Here is a 25,705-nt window from a genome sequence, read left to right as displayed (position 1 = left end):
TCTTAACCTCAGAATAGACCGAGGACCCCCTGTATATGCAATACAAGAGCTGTACCAAATGGGCATAACCAAATAACTGATAAAGAATCCTCTGAATTATGTAGAATTGATTATTGATTAGTCATGTCTTGTAGTAACTAAAGCCAAATGGTATACATTGAAGGGGCACTGTTGATTCAGTCTCTCAAATGTTTTAGTGAGGATTTGCATAAAGGTGCAGATGCAATAATTTATGTTTTGAGTCACTGTGTTATCCGTGAAATTCCCGCACTCCAAGAATTTGCTCATCATTTGCTGGAAATCAGGAAGTAACCTGCTTCTTTCACTTTTGTCAATGATTTGCTCCATTTATACATTTTTTTTTTTTAAATCAAGGGTAGGCAAAGTATGGCAGCCCACGTATGCAACCCACCAAGCATTTAAATGATCAAGAATCCTGTTGTATATGTTACATTATTTTTAACCTCATTTTACTCTAATTGCTTAATTAAAATGCATTCTTTCATTATTTATTTATCTAATCAAATAATTGGTTAACTGATTTATTCTAAATGATAACATACTGTAAATATTAGCAAAATACATTTTAAATTAAGCTGTTGGTTACTTACAAGACAAATATTTCCAAACGATAAAATAAAAAACAATGAACTTTTCTATTTAAATAAATTACTCGACATATTCTACGCAGAGATCTCAAGTGTTTATGTTGTTATTATTTTGTTTTCTACTACATTGGAGAATGAAGAACCCCATCTGTTCATTTTAAAGATCTTATTAAACATATTACGACATATATATATATTTTTTTACAACCAGGTATTTAAAGTTGATGATGGCAGTGTTTGTTTATGCACATTATCCCATTCAGGGGCAGGTTGCCTTATTGAGATAAAAGTCTCGTAACAGGCCACAATCAAGGATATAATGTGTGAAAATCATGATGTCCCAAAAATGGGACGCTGCCCACGAATGGGTTATTAACCTACAAAGAGAGGGTGAAAATAGAAAAGAAATGTTTGTATGGTCACTACAGGAAACGTATGTGAAACATTTGGTAATGTATCTTGTATTCCATTAGACGTGTACCCAACGTTGTGGCCAGTATTACTCAAAGAAGTGTCTATTATTATATTCCTAGTGGGAAAGAGAAGTGAGGTCAAACCTTCAATGACAAGCGTTTTGTTTTCTGTTTTCAAGCTCACCGTCTCCTCCCCCGCCGGGCTGAGACTTACAGCGTGAGAGTAGGCGCCATAGGCCCCAAACTGGATGGTCATGGGACTGAAGATGCCGAGCTGACCCGCCATCTGGTGCATCCGGCGCAGGGTCCGCTCCTTGTCCGTGTCTGCAAATTTGACCACCAGGCTGGACGAGGCGCCCTATAGGTAAGTACACACGTTCGAATATGTTATGTGAGGTTTCACGTGGAGCAGAATGAATTACCTGCAGGAACCCGCCGATTTCCTCAGGCTTGTATTTTCAAGGTTTAAAACGTTGAAATTGTTTCTTCTTTCACAAGAAACGTAATTTTAATCCAAATACATTTAATGATTTCTTGTTAGTTAAATCTTTGGGTTTTTTTTTGTATTTCCATGCTTGTCATTTCCACATAATCTCCGCTGTTCGCTTGTGGTTTCTTTGGATTGGTACATGGATGTTTGGCTCGATTATGCGAGGTTGTACTAACCACTGATAACTAATGCGCTGAGAACATTTATTAAAAGATACACAGATGTGTGGGCGGCACGGTGGAGCAGCTGGAAAGCGTTGGCCTTACAGTTCTGAGGTCCTGGGTTCGATCCCGGACCCACCTGTGTGGAGTTTGCATGTTCTCCCCCTGCCTGCGTGGCTTTTCTCCGGGCACTCCGGTTTCCTCCCACATCCCAAAACATGCAACATTAATTGGACACTCTAAATTGCCCCAAGGTGTGATTGTGAGTGTGGCTGATTGTCTCTATGTGCCCTGTGATTGGGTGGCAACCAGTTGAGGGTGTAACCTGCCTCCTGCCCGTTGAAAGTTGGGATAGGCTCCAGCACTGCCCGCGACCCTCGTGAGGATCAAGCGGCGAAGAAAATGGATGGACAGATACATGTGTGTCCTCTGACTTTGTCTTTTTCAAATGTGCTTGAACTGAGAAATATGTAGTACTTTGGCACGGATTGGTGCAAATGAATCAGATTTTGTGTGTCAAGCTCATCCAGAAAAAATCCCAAAATTATCTAGCGTGAGTGTGCCCTTTGTCTCTTAATAGATTTTACTTCTCTTTGATCCCATCGGACCGACGTGAGCGAACATACTTGCTGTCCGTCAATACAAAGTGAAGAATTTGCTATGCCTTTTTTTCCATCGAATGTCTGGCCATCCATCGAGGAAATCAGTGGAACTGAATATGCATCCATTGTAAGTGCAGTCATTTATCTGTCATGAATGAAAGACAATGGTGATTGATGCATGCTTTTGCAATCTTTCAAACTCCAACAAAATTGTGATCCTAACCAGATCCCGCAGGAGTTCCAGTCTGGCGGTGCAGCTCTGCTGCATACAGTAGCGTGTAATTAGATCAGACCAGAGCCTTCTGCATATGACGGGCAAAAGTATTGACTAATGGATTTACCTTATGGCATACAGTATATACAGTAGTTCTGTATTGATGTCCACACTCTAGTGTTTGTATCCAATTAAATATTTTTAGAGACGGACACCAGAGTCAGTTCCTCTGTAACATCCAGGGCAGAGAATGTCCGCTGTGGCCGGGCTGCTGTTTAATTAAAAGAGTTTTATGCTTGGCAAGAGCACCAGGACGGTAGGACGCAGAACCCCAGGGGATCAGCTGAGATATGATTATAAAGATCATTAAAGCAAAGACATGACAAAATGAGATCAAAAACTTTGGATTCTGTCAGAAAATGTCTCAGGCTGACAGGGTCTGTACAAATTAGGGCTTTGGTCCAGATTTGTATTGTCTCCTGGAGTGTGGACGTTAAAAGTGAGAGCAAAGATACCAGTGCTGCCAGACACCTGTTTCTAACGCATGAATGAGTTGAAATTGAGAAAGCTACACCCAGATGCTCCCCATGTCAGATTGCATGAGCATGACTACCAGTTTTATCCCCGCGGAAAGGCACAGAAGCAATGATCCCTTTGCCCCCAACAACCAAACAATGCAACAGAGCAGTGACAGTCTGTTGCCTAATGACACAACCACAATCTTAAAGTACAGCAGTCATACTCTATCGTGACTGATTTGATTGTATCACACTGGGGGAACCCACAGGATACGCTGGATTCACAGTTGCCTGTCTACCACAGTTGGGATTACTGTTTGCAGTTCAGTTCAGTTCATTTAGATCACATTCTAAGTTGCTGTTAATAACAATACTTTCTCTCAACATGGCTTAAATAAAAGTCTATCTCTGAAATTTTAAAGAAAGTCACGGCATTTTCAGGTCGTTCATGGAACTTGACTGTTTTGTCAAAGACCTTTTTGAATGATCCCTGATGTACAGTGGCCTGTAAGTGGAAAGTGATATAGCAAACTGTGAATCACTTATATTTCCTAAAAAAAAATGACAAAAGCTGAAACACTTGAAAAAAGATGAAACAAATTAAAATTGAGAGAACCTGGTAAGAGAAGGTCCCATTTCACAGACATCCCGCCCTCTTTCTCTGCAAGACCCATCCCGCTTCAACGTGATTGGCTCCTGCATTGTGGGCAGGGTATGCAACGCAGATGTAACAAGATCTCCATCCCAAATAATATAAACCCTCCCACCGCCGAAGTTTGTTATGGTCAGGTTTTGGACTAGGGTTGGGGTTAAGGTTGTTTAGGGTGAGTTAAGGTTAGCATCGTAGTGGCTAAGGTTGGCGCAAACAGATGGGTAGAACTAACAGAATCGTTATATTTTCCATTTCTATTTTTGATTCCGCTGCACTTCCTGACCTTAGTCCATTTCTTTCTCAACTTTGGTGCCCATTTTAAGGCACCAGGAAATTTGGTTTAATGAGACTGATGAAGACCAAACATTGGCCTGCATTAATGCCAGGGAAGTATGCCCACCGTGGCACCGCCGCCGAGCATTTACCTCACACTCCCCCTGCATTTTCATATTCATTTAATACCTCGCAAAGGATGAGTTGTGACAATTGGAACAGTCAAACACTGAGGCGGCCTGTGCCGTCGTCTCAAAAATTGGGCCCCGGCTCCTTCAAGTCTAAATTTCACCTTCAATTGTGAAGAATCTGACGCATTCCGACGAGATGCGGGATTCATCTCATGGATCGACAGTTTCCATTAACAAAAAAGGGCCAGCGAAATACCGTAAGTCCGGGTAATGAAGGAACAGGTGGCGGCTGGCGGTGAGGAAAAAAAAATATATATATCCCAGACTGGATGCAGAAAATCCCAAGATGACAAACAAACAGAATAATAACCTCCTGCAGTACGAGTCTTCATACCTGGAGAGAAAATTAATTCACTGAATTTGATAAGGGCCAACGGGGAGCCATCACTTTTGACAGGTACAACGAAGGAATTTGCCATGGGTTCAAAAACTAATCTAATTTCTTAAACAACACACTTGACTTGTGAAAATCTCCCCATATTGGATTTTATATAGGCCGGGAAACAGGGCAATGGAACAATACGCAGTGGTAATTGAGGGATTAGAATTCGACTACGCCCGTGGAATGGCATTAGGCTTTATCGCTGCAGTCCTCGCGACTCAATTGTGTGTAAAATATGTGCAAACAAGTAAACAGCCTCATTTTCTACTATCTTGAGTAACATTATGTAATATTACAGCAAGTTGTTTCTCAGGAGGGATAATAAGCACAGGAATTATCAATAATAACAAAGTTTTTCCTCCCTGCGGTGCAAAATACTTTTGAAGGAAAAGCGAAAGTTTGATGACACGTTCAAATTCTCACGGCATTAATTGAGAGTGTGTAATGAATTATTTGAATATATGATAGCAAGTTCTTTGGTAAATGAGTGAACTCCCACTGGGCCGAATGTTGCAAGGCTGGTTAAACCACTTGGGAAGGTTGTCGCTCATTAGCAGTGCATGTTGCTGTCTAGGTTTGGCCTTTCTGTTCTATCCCCCAAAGACTGCAGCAGCTGCCGAGTAAAGCCGCATATGAAGCCCAGAAACACAAAAGAGTAGAAATACTGTTATTTAGACCTTTACACAAAACTACAAGATCTGTCATTTACCTGTGATTTCCTTGACAATATGCAAAGGTTGGCACAGCATATGAACACTTTCGATACAGGAATCATCCATCCTTCCATTTTCTTAGCCGCTTATCCTCACAAGGGTCGCAGGCCGTGCACCCTGGACTGGTTGCCAGCCAAATGCAGGGCGCATTGAGAGAAACAACACCACTCACAAGCACACCTAGGATCAGTTTAGAGCGTCCAATTAATGTTGCATGTTTTTGGGATGTGGGAGGAATCCGGATTGCCAGGAGAAAATCCACGCAGGCACAGGGAGAACATGCACACTCCACACAGGCGGGTCTGGGGTTGAATTCGGGACCTCAGAACTATGAGGTCAACGCTTTCCAGCTGATCCACCGTACCGCCATACAGGAATCATTGGAGGAATATATCTAGTAATCCTGAGAACCATGGTCTCTACAAATGCACTATTGGCTCAGTTGGAACTAGTTTTCTGTCTAAGGATGTCAACATGGTCCTGGCTGTGGGAAGTTGAGTGACAATTTCTAAAGTCAGAATTGGACTCAATACAACACAGGGCTGCAAGACCCTGACTATACTCCATCTCTAACAAAAACAATTACTCGTGAGTTATTTTCTTGTTTTAGTAACCATGGTCTATAGCAATTAATTTACTGTCCCACTCACTGCAAACGATACATCCTAGATCTGGTATGCTGCTCCAGTATCATTACAAGTAAATTCAATTTGATTCACTTGCCGTTTCAGACCACATGGTAATCCTGTAACTTTTACTAAAAATGAAACCTTTTCCAAAATCAACCTCCCCCATGCCATCTCTTTTCACCAAATCAAGAACATTAATCTTATCAGTAGCCCCCCCAACACACTCACTCGACATCCCCAATGAACTACTTACTCACTACAACAATAATCTCCATCTCCTCCACACACTTGCACTATTAAAAAACAGATTTGTATCTTTCCCCACCTCTGCACCCTGGTTCACGCCTGCACTGCAAAGGTCGTCAACCTCTAGAAAAAAAAAAGGAATTTACTACACAAAAGGACATTTAGAGTCATCATCTTCATCACCATGACAAAGACTGCTTAATTCAAGACAAATCTACAGACAACACACCCCTAATCTATCGATAGGAAGGTAACTCCAAAGCCCAATTGTCCCTGCTTGACATGTCACCGGACTCCATTTGCTCCCATCTGTATTCATCAGTTTTCTGTAATTCCCATACGTCATTTTTTTATGCAAAACTCAAAACAGACCCACCAGTAACTTCCTCCTTTCTTAGTCTTTCTTTTCCAATAATTTGCCGCATATGTTTGGAACTCACTTCCACCTAACCTTATTAACCCTCTTCAAATCCATACTTACGACACACCTATTCTAGACTGGCTATTCACTTTAACAATTCCCATATCATTTTTATTTAATTGACGTTTTATGTTCCCTTATTTTTATTGGGCTTCTTCATTATGTCTAACTATGTGTACCTATGACGTCGACGGTCACCTAATTATGTGAAAGTATCAAGCCTCAACTCTACTACTATGCCTCTGATGGCCAAAGGAGTTGGTGTAAAGTTGAGCTTCAATCTCACAGATGTCTGCAATCGTGATGCCTCTGGGCAGCATAAATAAACCAATATGACAATGGCCTGGAAACAGTTTTTCAGAACATTCAGAGAGTGGTTACACTGGGGAACAAAATTTGTGTTGAGTTAGGTCTGACAGCTGTTTTTAGCACATTTTTTGGCTGCAGAATCCAAACTGATGTCAGTTCTTCTCTCACGTCAAGTATTTGAACAAAGCGTGAGAGTAGCAAAACAAAGGAAATACCTAATTATGTGACTAAAACCCTAGGATGGAATAGTTACAAGCTTTGCAATTTTAATAAAACCTGCAAAAAAACAAAATAGAACTTACAATGGTATGTACATGGTTACAAGGTTAAGAGAAAAGCCAGCACAAATCCTTTTAATTCCTGCTGTGCTAGCTTTCTGTTTGCAGGTATTGATAATTGTGACCTATTGGGAGCTGCTCACACCTCTCAATTGTGACTGCACAAACAAGTTGCCAAATAGCTGGAGATGAGTCCAATCGTAATCAGATGGCAAGTCTTACTGCAGGCAATCATTGGGATTTTGCTAATCTGGAGCGTAAACTGTGGAGACAAAAACTGACGGACTTGAAAAAAACCTATCCAATTTTGAAATCAGGATGGCAATTTTAGTTTTAATCGACATAAAAATCCAACTCAGAAATTTTGTTTGGAATCATTCTCCAGTGAATCTTACCCATCTATTTTTCCAATTTGCTTGTCTTTAATAGGGTCTGTGGGTGAGTTGGGGCCTATTATAGCTAGTTTTGCGTGCGTAATCAGGTGTGACGAACATTACACAATTTCAATAAACTGGTCCATAAAAAAAAAAAAAATTACAAATAATGCATCTTTGTTCATCTATACATATACCAGTCACATATAGTGATTGGCAGAAAAATTGCATGCTTTTCTGGTGAAAGGTACAATTAACCTGTTAATCAATCATGGTTTTAAATACAGCACGTTTTGTGACATTTTTATGGCCGTTTGTCATGAAATGTTCTCATGTGAAATATATATACCTAGGCTCCATAAAGTTTGAGAAACACAAGAACCAGGCATGCTGACCATATTATCACGGTACTTTCTTTCTCCAACGCCCCCAATAAATAATGAATTTAACCCTTGGTGGAGTTTCCCCTCCCGATCACCGGATGAAATTTGTCCAAAGTACACAAGACAACACAGCTGCCAAGAAAATGGCCCATGAAACAATGTCTGGGATTGACTCCAATCACAATGTTGCTTCCGTGTAAAAGTGCGTGTTCGTGTTTCTCCATTTGGACTAAGGACATCCAAAACCTTATGCAGCATGTCACAGCTTGAGATTCCACAACACCTTGCCGCGGTGTTTGATCCACTACACGATACCATAACAATGTTCTCTGGCTCGGTCTTATCTCTCATTAATCCACAAGTAAACTATCACGCACACCTGTAAACTCTTGTCGCTGCCAACGCCGCTGAGTCTCCACGGGGCCTGTCAGCCGTGCAGTGACAGTCGACATGACAATGGTGACAATTTACTCGCTGCCTGTCTTACCCTTAGCACATTCTATTTTGAAGTTCCGCCACACGTGTCTCTTTAGCGCAACTCTACTGAGATTGTCTGTCTTTGGAGTTCAGGAAGCACGTGCAGTATGCAGAATATGGCAATGAAAACCTGAACATAATTTTGGCAGCGGTAGAACGTAACTAAGTACAAATACTCCATTATTAGAGTGATGTAGATTTTTTAAGTTATCAGTTCTTCACTTGAGTATTTATTGTTTTGGTGGCATTTTACCTTTACTACCTACATTTGAAGACAGACCCATGTTCTCCTCCCTACTTTGTCAGAATGGGCTTGTTACTTTTTTAAAACCTCCAGGGATGATGAGAACTTGTAAAAAAAGATCTTGGGGTCTTTAAAGGCGGGAAAAAAAGGAACATGAACCAGGGAGCATTAACTAGCACATTTGGAGAAGCAAGAGCTTCTGTATCCGAGGCCTACAACATACAAGAATGATAAGTGGCAAATGTTCAGAAAACACAATTTCTGGATTTGAAAAATTCTCAGAAAATAACAAATACTTTTTATATAGTGGTATTTGTTTTTTGTTAACATTAGCTAATTTAGCTAATTTTGTTTTGCTCATGTAGGACATAGCAATTCAGTCCTGATTGTGAGTCACTCTGAATTGAACTCGCAGCAAGGCTGTGTCCAGTGATTTGATTTTTCTTCTGAGTACAACCACGACGTACAGTACTAAAATAAGCAAATTAAACTATTTTGTGTGCAGGAAAGGTTTTTTTTTTCTTTTTGTACTAAAAATTAAAACAGGCAGTTTATATATTTGAAAATATGACTACAGGGAGTCCTCGGGTCAAAACGGTTTCGACCTAAGACATTTCAACTTTATAACGCCCGTCCCCCATCCGCCTTTTTATCTGGCTAATGCTTGTACATGTTTGATCACCAGGTGTATCTTCACATTTTTCGCCCTCCTTTTTAGACTTTATCGCCCAAAGGAGAAAGCTGTGTCTTTTAGCAATGCTTCTGCTGCCAAAAGAAAATCCATTACCATGGAAACGAAGCTCAAGATCATAAAAAGATTGGAGAAAGGAGAGACACCAACACCACCAAGGCTTCAGTCGGTCGATCGTGGTGACAATTATTAAAGACAAAGTCAATTTTTTAGCGCACGTGAAGGGTTCTGTTCCCATGTCGGATACAATGATCACAAAACGAGGTTCTTTGATACTTGTTGAGATGGAGAGGATTGAGGACCAGGTTCCTTCGCAAAAGCTAACCACATCCTCCCCATCTTGTTCTCCATCCACCTCTCAGCAGTAATGCTAAGTAAATCTTGTTTATTTCAATGTACAGTATTTGCTTTTTATAAAAAGTACTTTGATGTAAATTCTGGATTTAATGGTCGAATACAACTTCAGTCGAAATTCGAGTTAAGTCGCGACTGTAGGAACGGATCTCTGTCGTAGACCGAGGACTCCCTGTATTTACTTTTTTTTAACAACATTTTAGAGTTTGGATGTTTTAATTTACTTAAGGAATTGAAAGAGTACTTTTACAGGAGTATTTTCCATAGTATCTTTACATCTGTTTACAGTACCGGTACTTTCACATTGTGGGTACTTTTCTACCTACATCAACATCTTTCAGGCTGTATTGTTTTGGTGTGAGCATATTAAGAGATTTGTTCAGTTTTCATGCAAACCTCCCAGCTGGCAGCAAGACACCGAATCCTGCCTCCCCCTAGAAAGTTGTTGACGACATGTGGCAGCCATATCATCCAAATTAACGGCAGCACCCTTCAATAGTGTCGGGTGCTAATAGCCACCTTGCCCATTAATCCAGGAGGAGGTTGGATTTGGGGCAGGATAACAGGCGTAGGGATAGAGGCGAAAGTTTAGTACATTAAGAGTATTCGTCAACTTTTTGGATGGTTACTGGTGATCAGCCCAAGGTCTCTTTGGGCATTCATTTGTTGCTGTGGACAGTTCATCTGCAGCAGAGCTCAAAGCGGCTCAATTGCTCAAGATAATGTAACTGTTGCTAAGGCTGCAGATGAACGACGGAACGGTCACAAAGCCTGTAAGAAATAGGCCGTCCACTGATTTTGATCCTTCTGTTGGTAGTGGATGGCCAAGTAAGTTATACTAAATTCATGAAAAGTATCAACAAATGTGATGAGATGAGATGAGAAAAAAAATTGTCATGAGGAGCAACTATGTTAAATGTATCATTTAAGATTTTTCAGAAATATTAAAAAAAGTATTTGCTAAAACAGGACCACTAATGTTGCTACGTTTCATTTTTAGTACCAGAAAGCAATCTTTTCACACCCATCTGTGCGTATTATGCATGTAACATTAATCTTTTAAACTGTGTTTACAAGAATGTCTAAATGTGCTAATAACTGCCTCTGATGGATGCATTTTTTTCTCTCAAATTGAAGAAGAAAGATATATCAAAGTAAATAGACGATGTTAACACATTGTTGAAGATGTCAAAGGGTTGCAATGATACAGTATTTCCCATTAAAAACAACGCAATTGATAGGTTTACGGTTTACTTAGCCACTTGAGTTTGAGCAGCATGCACCAGTCCAACTCGGTTTAGGGCAAATATACCTCTATCATTCTCAAAATCGATTGGCTGGCAACCAGTTCGGGGTGCACCCCGGCTCCTGCCTGTTGATAGCTGGGATAGGCTCCAGCACTCCCTGTGACCCTTGTGAGCATAAGCGGTCAAGAAAATGGATGGATGGACATTGTCAAAAATCTAGGCCCAGGGGCCAGATGTGACCCGCCACATAATTTTACAACATAAGCATCTATGTCATGTGTTTTGCGAAAATTCAGTAATTCATTTTCCATACTTCTGTACCTCCAACGAAGATACTTTTTGACTGGCAAGCACGTGTGGCTCATATTGGTGAGGAGACGGGTTTAAATCCAGCCTTTGAATTTCTCCCCCTGGCTGCATGGGTTTTCCCCAGATACCCCCATCTCAAAAACATGCAAGGTAGGTTCATTGAAAAGTAAATTGCTCATAGGTGTGATTGGTTCTTTGTTTTTTTCAGTTCAGGGTGTACCCCGCCTCTCATACAGAGAGAATGGGGTCCACCCCATCCATGACCTCAGTAAAGATTAGCAGTTTGGAAGATGATTGAATGAATGAATGGTTACTTTCAACAGAATACACAATGAACCAAATTCAGTGGCAACAGAAGATTTTCATCAGACATCGGCAATATTGATCATCAGCAAATCAAAGCAATTGAAATCAGTATGATCATTATTTGATGCTTTTGTCGTCGGTTTTTAGATTTCCTCCACGTGGTTTACCTCAATATAAACGCCTCTGCAGGGAAATTGTGTAAAAAGTTCGACTTATTTCTCTCCTTCACTCCTTCGATGTAATGCAAAAATGGGGCTGCATCAAAAAGAAGTGTAAATCACATCGAGTTTCACGGCTGCCAGGAAGCATCCGTAAATATTTATCGCAGCACATCAGTGAAGTGTGTGAAGTGTGAGTGTTTCCCAGAGATTTTGTGGGTGTGGGTGTGTGTGTGTGTCCTGCCGTGCATCATTTCTTATACTGACACAGTGTTGTTTGAGCAAGTCGGAAGCATATCGGATTCATAATTAACTGCCGTTAGACGCCATCTTCCGGTTCTGGTGGCCCCATTTTCCAGTTCCCAAATAAACAGCAACCAGTGCAGCGCAGTGTATTTTGTTAAAGTTAACAAAATACAATATCAAACTTCACACTTCCTACTACAATGTATTTGCTGTTAAAACCTCAAAAAAAAAAAAAAAACACACCAAAAGGATATCTATTGTACTGGAATGCCCACTTCTACTGTTGTCTCTTTGCTTTATAATAACAGTGTAATATAGCTGCCAAAGATGGTGGCACACTGACAAACGGCACATCTGACACTATTATGAAGGCCTAATAGATTCATAACAGCCAGGCTAAAATATTGGAAAAATTGTTTAGTTAGGCTGCCTTCATAATCTGATGTTGTTTTGCAGATCCATCTTAACTCCGCAGAGTACTTGTCAGTGTTATTGACATACTTGTTAACTCTGCCGTCTAGTTGCTGCCTTGAAACCTCCCTTGATAAGAGTTTTAAATATTTCATGTACGCTGCCTTAAATTGGCTAAACTGAACCCATAATTCAGCTGTGATGGTCCTGTTGCGAGCCATTTCTCCATTCATGCTGCATCCTGTGTGAAGACTATTACCTTTCCGCATACTATATCTAAATGGATGGTGGGTTCTATTTATTGTTTATGGGTTTCTATAATGGGGTGTAGTTTGAGGTGTGATCTCGTGCTCTTGCAAGGTTACCTCAACTCAAGTGCAGATGCTGCATGGCTGAGGAATTATTGGAGGGGTTATACATCAGTGTAGTTTAGTATGTAATATGTATTATATCAGTCAGAACATACTTCAAAAGCAAGTTTTTTTTTCACCAGCTCATTCTGTATTTATAAAGGGTGTAATGATAATGATTATGATCCAGTTATGTACAGATCGTTGATTCCTCTTTCGGAGCGATGACATTCACCATGTGAGACTATTAAAGATGCTTTTAAAGGGGATGAAAGAAGCAGCTTTGATTGGACAGGATTGAAATTGGTTGTGGTGATGCCCAGACTATCACAGATATACAAGTCGGTCCACCAAGTTACCAAAATCAGGTTTAGCCTGCCTCCTCTCAGACTGGGACCATGTCTAAGTCAAGTGTTGGTAAATTTGTTCAAGCAGACAGATAGACGCTCTCTGCGAACATGTGGTGTGGAACAGGTGTATTTCATTCAGAAATAAATAAATCTGTGAAGAGCTGAAATCAAACCCACTGAACCATTGTAAAAATGTATTCATTGATTACATTATTATTACTATGCTCATTATTAAGCCATTTTTATTTTTCAAATCATCCTACTGGGCAGCAGGCAGCTTTATGGAAGTTTGGAGAACATGGACAGTTCTTGGGTTCCAATCACATGACGCCACCATTTCTACAGATATGCTCGGCATTGCAGATGACATCACCATGGCAACGTCCAAAGACCCATGTGTAAGCAGCGAGCGGCGGCTGTTTTCTGCCTACTTTAATTCACTCAATGATGTCGGCAAAGCTAGATATGTACAGAAGATCAAACTGTGAAGATATCGATCCTTATACTCTCCACAACGACATACTTTCAAAGGATCTGAAAGACTTCCCTGAAGTAGAATATCCGAAAACTAGAAATACACATGCTTATTGCTTAGAAAATGATCAGAACAGACTTTCAAATAACCATTTGCCTTGTGGATTCGAGCTTCATTCATATCTGCACATCATATATTTGCAAGCCACTTTTGTTGCCGTTTTTTCGATAACTCCATTGTATCTTCTCCTTCATGCAATCTAATCTTTGGAACACGGAAAATCGCTTCTCAATGTCTCTGTTTCCGCGATTTCCACATCCGTAGACGCAACAAAAATCTGGCATAATGACAATGTACAGCTGAGTGCTTGTCTGCAACAATAGCGGTCAAGTACCCGGATGAACAAGCGCGACGACACGTGTAAACTAGCCATTGATTGGGCATACAAGATTCATGAGGTCCGCGGACATATTTAAGTCACCTGCAGTCACCAGCTCATAATGTATTTAATCACGTTGTCTTTTGCCACACCGGCCAAGTAACAATGCCCGAGTCAGCACAGAGTGTTTCTCTTATAATTATACAATCTTGTTTGAGTGAGTTGCAAGCATATCGGATTCATAATTAACTGCCGTGAGATGGCAGCTTCTGGTTCTTAAAGGGAATGAATGAAAGAAGCCGCTTTGGTGGGTGGCAAATAATGTCGGCTGTGTTCATGCCCACGAGGCCCTGACAGTTACGTTTTTTTTATTACGGCGCCTGCATTCTTCTACGAAATTGCAAGCACCCTTGTCTAAACCGACTCCCCGTAGAATTACGCCAAGCTCAGCGCTGGGTTTGACCTAGTCATGAAAATAGAACCCACAGGTGTCATGGTTCTTCGCAACACACGCAAAGTAGTCTCTGAGTAACTCAGGGCACTGTGTCACTAACGTGTATTAAAATGATAAATAGTTTATAACCGTGTCATAAATTCACATTGAGAAAAGTCTCCTTGTGATAAGAGACAACTCAACATACCTGCATGTTCAATATTTTCTTGTGCCTCCCACACACACGACATTATCCCACTTTACACTTCGTAGATGAACAAGCCCTCGTGACAATTAAAGGGGAAATTCTACTAAAGGTTAAGCCGCATATTCAGTTCGGGGGCGGACTGACATGAACATCACTTGGCACTCAAGATTCCATAAACACAGCAGCCCTAAAAATGTGATATATTCCTATAATTTGAAGCAGTTAAGACTGAGGGTCATTTATGCATATTTTTTTTTAGATTGTTTGATTGTATTGCCTTTTGTGCAAGTTTTTGTGAGAGCGACCACAATATACATCCATACATTTCTCCCAATACGTCTCCTTCAACTTCCCTCCGATCAAAGTCTCTTCCTTGTCATTTGCATGAATTATGTAAGAACCATTTCACATTAGCCTCTGGGTCGTTCTTTGACCGCTGAATGAACCGTTACTCGTAAATAACATCCCGTATAAGACATTTGCAGCACAATGTCTCCCAGGGACACATTTAAGGATGCATGTGGTGTGTGCATAGTCATCATATCTTCTGTTAGACCCGAATAGAAAGCCCGATGTGTTTGCTGAGAAGCTAGATTGTATAGATGCAGAAAGAACAGATCGAGTATAAAAAAAAAAAAGAAAGGCGCAGTGCACTGTTAGAAGGGTAATGCTGACTTTCGGGATTTTTTGTCTGTGTGGTAACAGTTCAAAATGTCTGTGGATTGTATATTTTAGGTCCCTACACTAAAAGTATACAGCAGTCTCTGTCAACAATATTAACTTTAAACATAGGGAATCATTTCCTTATAGGTCTTTATCCTTCTGAGATTGCATTACCCTATTTTCAACAATCCAATTTTGATTGGATGGTGCTCATCACAGAAGAGATTAGCGTAGGTGTTTTAGTTTTGTCGGGACTGAACCACACTAACCTCAACAAGATACTTGTCCAGTTCACGAGGTGGTCAACCTTGTGAAGTTGCTATAATCTGTAAGACAATTGTGCCATGACCATGTAATTTATTTTAAGTTATTGTAAAATGAATTTTCTAGAGAAACAGACACATTTAAGTGCTAATTTTTTTTAATTTCTTTTTCATCTTTAACTACATCCCTCTGTTTTCACAAATCCAGAATTTCAGGCCTCTCAACGAAGAGATCGGTGTGATTATTTGAATGCCGCTATGGTTGCAATATTATCCAAACTGGAAAACGTTTTTTTTTTACAGAAATACCAAAGAACACTTCATCATTAGACCAAAATACTATTACTAAAATCAAACAATGTAGATTACACAACACGCCATCATTGTCTGATCAGGTTCCCACTCCGCTTTGCAATCAGTTTCGGGTAGTGCTTCACAAAAAAAATAAAAAAAATGTTTAGTATGTTTTAATGTAATGACGAAAGACGGCCTGGAATTATCCCAAAACTCTTGATTTATACTACTAGATTTTTCATTCACGTCCTCTCTGCTGGGCTGGGTCACTTTATGTCTGATGGATGCGACCACTACTTGCCAAGAGCAATTTTGTACGGCAAGCCACCAGGAGTGGCCCGCCGCCAAGGGGACTGACCCACCTCTAGTTCTCGATTTGTCTCCCTTCACAATCAAAGTGAACACACATACCACAATATTCCCTCAGGACTCATACCATAGCCGTCTGGAGGAAAGCTGAGCTGTGCTCACGATATAAACCACCCTAATAGCAGGTGAGAGTTTAATTCGGGCTACATTAAAGTTTTATATGTTTGGAACAGTCCTAGAGAGCGCCACATTGGCTCAAAAATGCTGTACTTTTTTGTTTGTTTTTCTCATTTTGATGATATTTTTTCCATCATAGATCAAATGTCATTTAAAAGACAGTAAGCTGATCTTGGTTTTGGGACCTGATTGTTCTGTTGAACAACGATTATGGTTGTGAAACTTATACAATTAACTTGTAAATTATTTGTATTGTGGCCAAATTTATTGATCCTTTGGCCAGAAAGGAAACAAGTCGTAAGACTATAATAATTTTCTTTTTCTTTTGTGATATCAATGAGTATTTGCCATTTCCATGTTTTTTTTGTTTTTTTTTTCAACAATTGATATCTTCAACTCATCTTTGGCTTTAATAATCTATAAATCAGAATTTTAGGAAACATTCTTATAAAGAATGATGCTAATTTCACAAAGTCACATTTTTTTTTTTATTTTGGTAAATTGTCTATTTTTGCCCACAGTGAGAGCTGCCAAGCAGACATGGGTATACTTATTGCTCTCTGGCTTGGCGCCTGTATATTGGAGCTCACCTTGGTGAACGAGGGAGTAGCCTCGGCACTGACTCTTGTTTGTGCCAATGCTCCAAAGAGTAGTTCAGAGTACCCACCCTTTTTGGAGTCTTTGTATGGTGTGCTGAAGAGTCCTCATGCGGAGGTCTTCATCATCTGCTGTAAGACTTCCATGCTCACGTGGGCAATGGCAGTCAGACCTGGAAGCGTATGATTTGGAAAAACGCTACCGCCATGATCAGAACTGGAATTCTGTAGTCATCATGACTTGTCCATAATGAACACCATGCTCAAGCATAAGGGTGGCCACACGTGCACCATGACAGCCTAGGCTACATTTCAATGAATGACTTAGTGGTCATGTCATCGGACTTGCGACCACATGTCTTGGGCACTTGGCTGAAAAGAAAGGCAGAGCTCTCAACTGAGTTTGAAGTCCCCGTCCCGCAGAACTATACACACGTCTTGGGGAAGGTGGGAGAAAATAAGTCTGAGTTGGGTTCCATGCCTCCATTGGGAGGAGGCTGAGATGTGGCTGTTGTGGTGGCAAGCAACGGAACAGGTGGTGGACATAGCGATAAGGACCCGCTCAAGCTGAAGAAGGAATCATATCTGGTCTTTTTGCCTTGTAGGATTCCTGAGGCAGCTGATGGGTCTCGGCTGGCCAAGCTGAGCACAGCTTTGGTGGTAGCTGAAGCAAAAACTCGGGCATGGGAGGGGTTCGGTGAGGCCATGGAGAAAGACTTGTGGACGGCTTCGAGGACATTCTGGTCTACTGTTCGGTGTCTCAGGAGGGGTAAGCAGTGTACCATCAACACTGTATCGTGGGGATGGGACACTGGTGACCTTGACTCTCGATGTTGTGAGACGATGGGAAGAATAGTAGGAAGACATGCTCAATTCCACCAACACATTTCCCTTGAGGAAGCAGAGTCTGTGATTTCCCAGACGGGCACTTCTATATCTGGGATTGAGGTAACCGAGTTGGCTAAACAGCTGTAAAATACCTGTACATGTAAACAAGAACCTTTCATTCAATTATTCATTTCCCATACCACTTATCCTCTCTTGGGTTGCAGATGTGCTGGAGCCTATTCCAGCTGACTCTGGGAGAGAGGCAATGTACACCCTGAACTGGTCACCAGCCAATTGCTGGTCACATATAAACAAACAATCATTCACACTCAAATTCTTACCCAAGGGTTTAGAGTCCTCAATTAACCTACCACGCATGTTTTTGGGATGTGGGAAGATACCGGAGTACTGATAGAAAACCAACACAGGCACGGGGAAAACAAACAAATTCCACATCGGCGAGGCTGCATTTGAACCTGGGAGCTGAGAACTGTGAGGCAGATGTGCTAACCAGTTGTTCATCATGCCGCCTAAATATGAACCTGATAGAGCAGGTCCAATTTGACGTTTAGATTCAGGACATCAGAAATGTCCCAATGCTAAAAAAAAAAGAAGTGTGGTTGACTAGTGTAATCTAATCAAATATACAACAGAATGACAATGATTTATAACATAGGATGTGTCTAAATTGAAAGAAAATGAATATTGCTGGATTTCCATCTATCTATTAACTGGGGGGTCTATCCTCACAAGGGTCGCTGGAATGCTGGAGCCTATACTGGCTACTGTTGGGCAGGAGGCGGGGTATACCCTGGAATGGTTGTCAGTCAATCGGGCACATGGGGACAAATAACCAGTCGTACTCACAGTCACACCCATGGGTGATTTAGAGCCTCCAATTAATTCATGTTTTTAGGATATGGGAGGAAATTGGAGTGTCCGGAGAAAACCCACACAGGCATGTGGACATTTTTTTAAATAAATGATAATTTTGTTATTTCTAACCAAAATTAGATTAAATTTTTTTTCCCCTCTGGAGGTGACCGAACCAACTTCATAAACGTGTTACTGTTTGTTGAAGTATTCAACCAGAATTGCAATATAGTCATATTAGTATGGGTCTGTAAAGAGACCCATGTTGTCGAGAATGGAGAAAAACAGGACATTCCTTGTCATCGAACCATTAAGGAATAAGCACCTATATTAATGCTAATGCTGTTGGGAGAGTGCATTACTTACAGGCATGGTCTGTCCACCGTGCAAGCTGTTGATGGCAGCCTGTGCTTCTGTGTGGCTGGAGAATTTGACAAAGGCACAGCCTGCAAACACACACACAAAGAAAGCCAAAACAACATCAGGCAGATGGCCTTGGATTTGTCAAGTAAAAAAATAAATAAAAATCACCAGTTATTGTCTTCATGTTATCTGATCTATAAATATATTCTGGTCACTTGTGTGTTGTGATTGTCACTAAAGGCATTAGCAGCGTGGAACATCCCGTCCCTCGCCCCAGCAGTGCTAATTCCACAGACTTGTTTGTGAATATTAATCTGTTTAATATTTACACATTGTGATTTGTGTGCAGTCACTCATAAAGGAGATTAGCACGACAATAGTGCGGTCTTATAATCGGCCTATCCGACGGAATCTGCGCTCGCTTCAAATTTAAGACGTTGGCGGTGGTGTAGGAGACAATCTGGGGAGGGATGTTTTTTTTTTTTTTTCGCCTCCAAGGACGGTGAAATCATCTTAAATCTGTTATGTGGTTAAGGCTCAGGAAGGAAGAGTCAACATGAGAAGTTGGCCAGAACACAAGAGAAGTAAACGTCAGCAGCAGCGTCGTGGAGATTTGCTGGATTAACGTTTCAAACGACATTAAAAGTGATTCAAGTGGATAATATTAATGCACGTCAGAAGTTTAGATTTGCTATCCACAAGATCAAGTGTTGCCAAAAGTTTTGTCGACTTTTAATCCTGCAATATTCCCATTGAGATCAATTGTATTTGGAATAGTTTGTCTGAGAGTCCAAACTGCCTCCAGTATAAAACTTTTATTAACCGTCCAGGCAATGTTCACGGAAGATGTACTAGGCACTCTTCATAATGGAAAACAGTTTTCAGTACTTTGTGTCTATCAAAAGTACCTGAAGGATCAGGATTTATTGCACAATTTACTTCTCACGTGACTGTACAGTAAACTGGATGCCGATCTTTGTACTACTGACCATGGTGATCTGTGATGGTGCAAAAAAAAAAAAAAAATCATGTAGGGAGATGATGTCAATATAAACATCCATCCATCCATTTTCTTAGCCGCTTATCCTCATAAGGGTCACGGGAGTACTGGAGCCTAACCCAGCTGTCAACAGTCAGGAGGCGGGGTACACCCTGAAGTGGTTGCCAGCCAATAGTAGGGCACATAGAGACAAACAGCCGCACTCCTAATCACACCTGCGGCAATTTAGAGTGTCCAATTAATGTTGCATGTTTTTGGAATGTGGGAGGAAACCAGAGAGGCCGGAGAAAATCTATGCAGGCACTGGGAGAACATGCAAACTCTGCACAGGCAGGGCCAGAATTTGAACGCCAGTCCTAAGAACTGTGAGGCCAATGCTTTACAGCTGCGCCACCGTGCCGCCCAATAAAAACATTTGTATTTTCATTTTACTTCTGGTCGTAGCATGTGATACACTACACTCTGTGTATGCCGTACATGGATACATCCCCAAATACTAATACCCACCCAGCCATCGGTCCGACAAATTAACGGAGCCTTGACGAATTCTCATCAAAAGCTAACGTTGTTAGAACACTCTAATCTGTGCGTTCAACAAAAATTAGTGCAGCTCCGCTTACCTTTTGGTTTTAACATTACAGACGGGACATTGCACCTATTTGGACGTTTCAGACACTTTACTACTTGAAAGTGTTCATTTGAAGAAGAAGATTTAGTTCCAGTTTTACGCCCATGACTTGGAAGGCAGATTTGTTGAAGCGTCACTGTTTTCAAGTGACAGTCAAGCCACGAAGTAAAAAACAAACCCCGAAAACTAAACCGGCCTGCACTTCATTTGGATGTATGGATTAGCGTTGCATGACACCAATATCAGCGTTAAGTGTGTCTTGTAAGAATTTTATCAAATCAACTCGAGTAAGAATGCAAATGAGAATGAGAACAGCGAGGTGCAACCTATCAAAATAAAAGCAGTAACAATACTTAAGCATCACTAAGTGAGGCATCACTTCTGCTCCTTCACCCACTCTCTCGCATTCTGTCCTGAACCACAGAAAGACACAACACTACACTACTAAAACATGGGGTGTGATAAAAAGGAAGTGAATGGTAGTTCATTTGGAAACTATATTGAATTAATCAGCTTTTACCATCATTGACTACTCTGTTCTATCCTATTTTTATCCTTGGCCTCAGGTCGCTCATGTTTTAACTTTAGAAGGCTATATAATTAACAACCTTACGGATTTATTCAGCTTCTTTTCATTAATTGAGCAACAGCAGTGTTAACGGAATTGGGCACACGCTTCTTGAGCCGAGCACCCTGGAGATGTCGGGATTCGGATTTGAAATCGTTTCGCCCTTAATCTGCTGGTAATTTTAAGCAGGTTTTGGCAGGGGCCCTTTGACTTTGACTGTATTTCGGGGGTATTTGCATTAATTGATTATCAGATCGACCTTGAGAGCATGCTTTATATTTGTGTACACACACACACAGAAAGCAAAAATCCTGTGCTGTTAATAACTAAATAGCTTGATAAATAGTCAATAATGGATGAGCGGTGTGCAAGTGGTTAGCACATCGGCCTCACAACTCTGAGGTTGGGATTTGGAATCTGGACTCCTTCCTGTTTGGAGTTCACATTGTTCAGGTCCTCCCACATTAAAAAAAAAAAAAAAAACATGCGCGGTAGGGTTGTTGAAGATTCCAAATTGTCCATAGGTGGGAATGTGTGAATGGGCGTGTGAATGGCTGGTTATCTATATGTAATGTATATATGTGTGTGGCTGCGTTTACAGTAGCTGTAATAGTGTATTCCCCCCTCTCGCCCAAAATCAACTTGGAGAGACTCCAGCTAACCTACAACCCAAATGAAGGTAAGTAGTGTAGAAAATGGATACAGAAATGACCAATAATGAAAATGGCTAGCTGTGACTATCAAAAAAGCCAAAATTAAAAAAAAAAGCGAAATCCAGTCACACTGCCTTGTACTGTATGTAACGTCAACACGACAGAAGCAAATGTTGCGAGATGTCAGCTCAGTGAGCATCTAAAGGGTTTACTGAGTCTTTTTCCTCTTTTTTATGCCCCCACAGAAGCAGAACAAAGATGAACAAAGGCAATGATAACCGTAAACCCTCAAATGCAATTTATGCCAATGTTGTCATCTCTGTCATAGCTGCTCAGAACAATATGCCTAAAGCGACAATGAACCCAAAAAAGAAGGAAAAAATACACGATATACACGAGCACACTTGCTTCACAGCGTAGAGATCCGGGTTTGAATCTTTGACAGAACATCCATGTGTGGCGTTTCGATGGTCTCCCCATGCCTAACTAACCAATATTTGGATTTGTGTTAACTGCGGGTGCTCAGTTTTCCTCCCGCGTTCCAAAAAAACATCTATGTAGGGTTAATCACAGACTTCAAATTATCCATTGGTGTGAATATGAGTATGAATAGTTGTTTGTATATGTCCTGTGACTGGTTGGTGGCCAGTCCAGAGTTTATCCCGCCTCTTCTCCAAAGTTGGCTGGGTTGGGCTGCAGGTCACCTGTGACCCTAATGAGAGTAAGGGCTCAAGAAAATGGATGAACAGATGAATAGATGGGTGGACAGATACAATTAAATATGAAGTAGGCCAACATCCCCAGAATATACTGCGATCAACTTTGGAGTCGGTTATTTTTCTGACTTTGTAGGTAACTTTTCAAATCAGAACACGAGGACTCTTGCACTCTTCCCAATCAATAGAAGACAAAATCCACTTTCACCTGAGGGTTTCCATCCACTACAAAAGCAGCGTAAACTGTTTGTGTGGAGACATTGAAGTGAGCTGTAAAAGGCCACATGTGTTTTGTTGTTGTGTCAAATGTCCTGAAAGCTGAATAGATCTACAGAGGGGAACTGCAAACGTCAAAGAACACTTTGATTGTGTCCCTCTTGCTTTTTACTTCACTTGAACAACCCTTGGGGGATTCGAGGCAGGAAGGGTCTTCATTTGTCTGACTGAAAAACGTCGGGGACTTGAAGTCTGCCTTTGAAAGAACAAATAAATTTGACCTTTTGAAGGAAAAAATTATGAAGTTCAATCTTTCTTTCGAGGAACCTTTGGTTTTGTAGAGCAAGGTAAAGTTTGGTTGTTTAGCCAAAAAGAGATCCACAATCCCAGTCAGGATCTGGAGCACACGGCCCAACTATTCTTTTTATTATTATTATTATTATTATTATTATTAGATTTGTCCAATAACACAATCCATGTTTGATCCCATTTTTTTGCCTTTTGACATAAAAAAGTGCTTAGTTGCGACTACTACAAATACATGAGCTTCTAACATTAGTTGCTCGCTCCTAAACTGCTGTATCCTGGTCACTTGTGATCAAAGGCTATTTTTATATATGTTTATCGTATTATGCTTAAGTGTTTTATGATTTATTAGCAGTTGATTACATTTTACATGTTTGACATTCAACCATCCTTTTTATTTGCTTCTACTCATCCGGTTCGTGGTCGAGGTGGAGCTTATCCCAGCTGACTTTGCGTTCGAGTCGGGAAACACCTTAGTCTGGTCGCAACCCAATTGTAGGGAACATAAAGACAAACAATCGTTCACATCTACAGTATATTCACACTTCTATATATGGATAGTCTAAAATGTAGGATGCAACAGGAGACTATGCAAACATCATCAGGGAGGGCTTAAAATGTGATTTTGGTCTGGACCCCTTTGAAGGCGGTGCAGATGTGCTGCCCTTCCTAAATCATATTTCTTCGTAAATCTAATTTGGCCCTCGTTGTACCAAAAAAGGTTCCCAACTCATGTTCTGAGGCTTCATTGTCATGTCAAACATCCACTCACTTTGACTTTTTTCGCAATGTGCAGCCCAGAAAGAAAGGCTAACGTGGTGCCAAAACATCTGCAATTAAATAGAAGTGCCGCAACCTTATGAATTATAGCACGTGTCTTGAGTTTTTTTTTTTTTTTTTTGCTTTGACATCTCCGAATGAGTCGGGGCGAAAGCGGCGAGGAGAGAGATTGTATTGCTTTCAAGTAAGGGGATCTCGCCGCATTGCCTTTTGAATTCCCCGGGTAGTAATATGTATGCATGAATTCCATCCGGCTGGATGGGTGACATTTATAACACAACTTAATTATAGAGCTAAAAGCCATCGCTCTATTATTCCTGACAACTCGGGGCTCTATTCAATTCTGGCAGCAAGCGCTGAAAGTAGTTTGGAGAAGCGATGTGGTGGGGAGGGTGTGAAACTTCTTGGCCTTTCTATTGGGTGGCGAGGGCGGCGCTGAAAGGCTTTCGAGTAGCACACATTTACATCAACATGGCAGTTGGGCCTGCATCGCGGAGTAGATAGCGCAGTCAATTTCAGGGTCAGCCTCATTTGAATTCCACAAGACTCATCTGGAGCCTGTTGCTGGGTAAAATAAATTGTGTTTATAATAACTGCATGGGACTGTTGTGCGGTAAGTAACACGATGGGACACAAGTTGATGTTTTGTCTTCAGCCTCAAAAGCTGCACACAGTATTTTCTGAAATGAGAATTCCTGTCAGAAATATGGATATTTGCAAATGCTATGTCTCCAAGTCACAATGCTTTTAAGGCAGTGTCACAAAATCAGGGGACACGCAAAGCCGAGAAACATAACTTCTGAATCTAAAGACGATATCCAGGACAGACCAAAGCTACTAAGAGGAAACACTGAGCTACGTCAAGAATTTCAGATTAGCTCCCTTAGCAGGAAGAAAAAGCTAATTTTCTTTTTGCTTATAAAAAGACTGATGTATGGTTCACAGTATTTTCTCAAGCCCTTGAAACTAATGTTGTATCCATTTGTACTTAGTTTTCACAGTGTTGAATAACTAGACATGGTGTCCGGTGATACCCATCAGAAAAAAAATCAAGCAGCCATCTGAAAATGTCTCGCCTGCTTAATGAGCTGAGAGACAGTGACAATATTAAAGTTGCGACTTTGCAGTGTAATTCAGTTTTTCCTTTATTAATGGTGTCGCTTTCTTGCCACTTTAGCCAGATTTTACTTTCCTAACTACTTTTGCACTTATCCAATGTGCCATCAGCTGTACTTTGCTATCATGCCATCAATAAGAAGCTGAAGAAAAAGCAAAATATACTTATCAAATTAGTGTATTGAGACTGTATTGACTGCACATTCCATTTTTCACAAATAAATACATTTTACAGAGTGGACAGGACAGAAACGATGCATGTAGCACCTTATTTTATCTTATCTTTCTGCCTTGTGCCATTTTAGGACACTCACTGACATCCTGTTGGTCCAGTCAGTATTAGTAAGATATATAAATATTTATATATATATATATATATATATATATATATATATATATATATATATATATATATATATATATATATATATATCCATCCATTTTTTTAACCGCTTATCCTCACAAGGGTCGCTGGAGTGCTGGAGCCTATACCCACTGTCAACGGGCAGGAGGTGGGGGTACACCCTGAACTGGTTGCCAGCCAATCGCAGGGCACATAGAGACAAACAGCCGCACTCACAATCACACCTAGGGGCAATTTAGAGTGTCCAATTAATGTTGCATATTTTTGGGATGTGGGAGGAAACCGGACTGCCCGGGGTAAAGCCACACAGGCACGGGGAGAACATGCAAACTCCACACAGGGAGGGCTGAGATTGGATCCTCAGAACTATGAGGCCAACGCTTTCCAGTTGCACACCCAACCCCCACCAACCCCCTCTACTTGTCATACTTTATTCTCTTAGCTATCACCGGTACCCTTGCGTGATGGCATCCCAAACTGAATTTTATTTTTTTTTA

The 25,705-nt window shown here is 40.8% G+C and overlaps 1 protein-coding gene across 3 annotated transcripts in view; it reads right to left on the bottom strand.

The window, feature by feature from the left end:
• The window catches only part of celf6 (CUGBP Elav-like family member 6), a 194,949-nt gene that overhangs the window by 28,617 nt on the left and 140,627 nt on the right, over positions 1 to 25,705 (bottom strand). For all 3 annotated transcript variants that reach the window (XM_061814633.1, XM_061814635.1, XM_061814634.1), the window contains exons 5-6: positions 18,865 to 18,944; positions 1,206 to 1,379 (exon numbers count right to left, since the gene is read on the bottom strand). In XM_061814633.1, the coding sequence (XP_061670617.1) occupies positions 1,206 to 1,379; positions 18,865 to 18,944 (254 nt within the window). The remainder of the gene's footprint in view (positions 1 to 1,205; positions 1,380 to 18,864; positions 18,945 to 25,705) is intronic.

Source organism: Syngnathoides biaculeatus, chromosome 3 (genome assembly GCF_019802595.1).
Source record: "Syngnathoides biaculeatus isolate LvHL_M chromosome 3, ASM1980259v1, whole genome shotgun sequence".
Taxonomy (NCBI): domain Eukaryota; kingdom Metazoa; phylum Chordata; class Actinopteri; order Syngnathiformes; family Syngnathidae; genus Syngnathoides; species Syngnathoides biaculeatus.
This window is presented reverse-complemented; position numbering and strand designations above follow the sequence as displayed.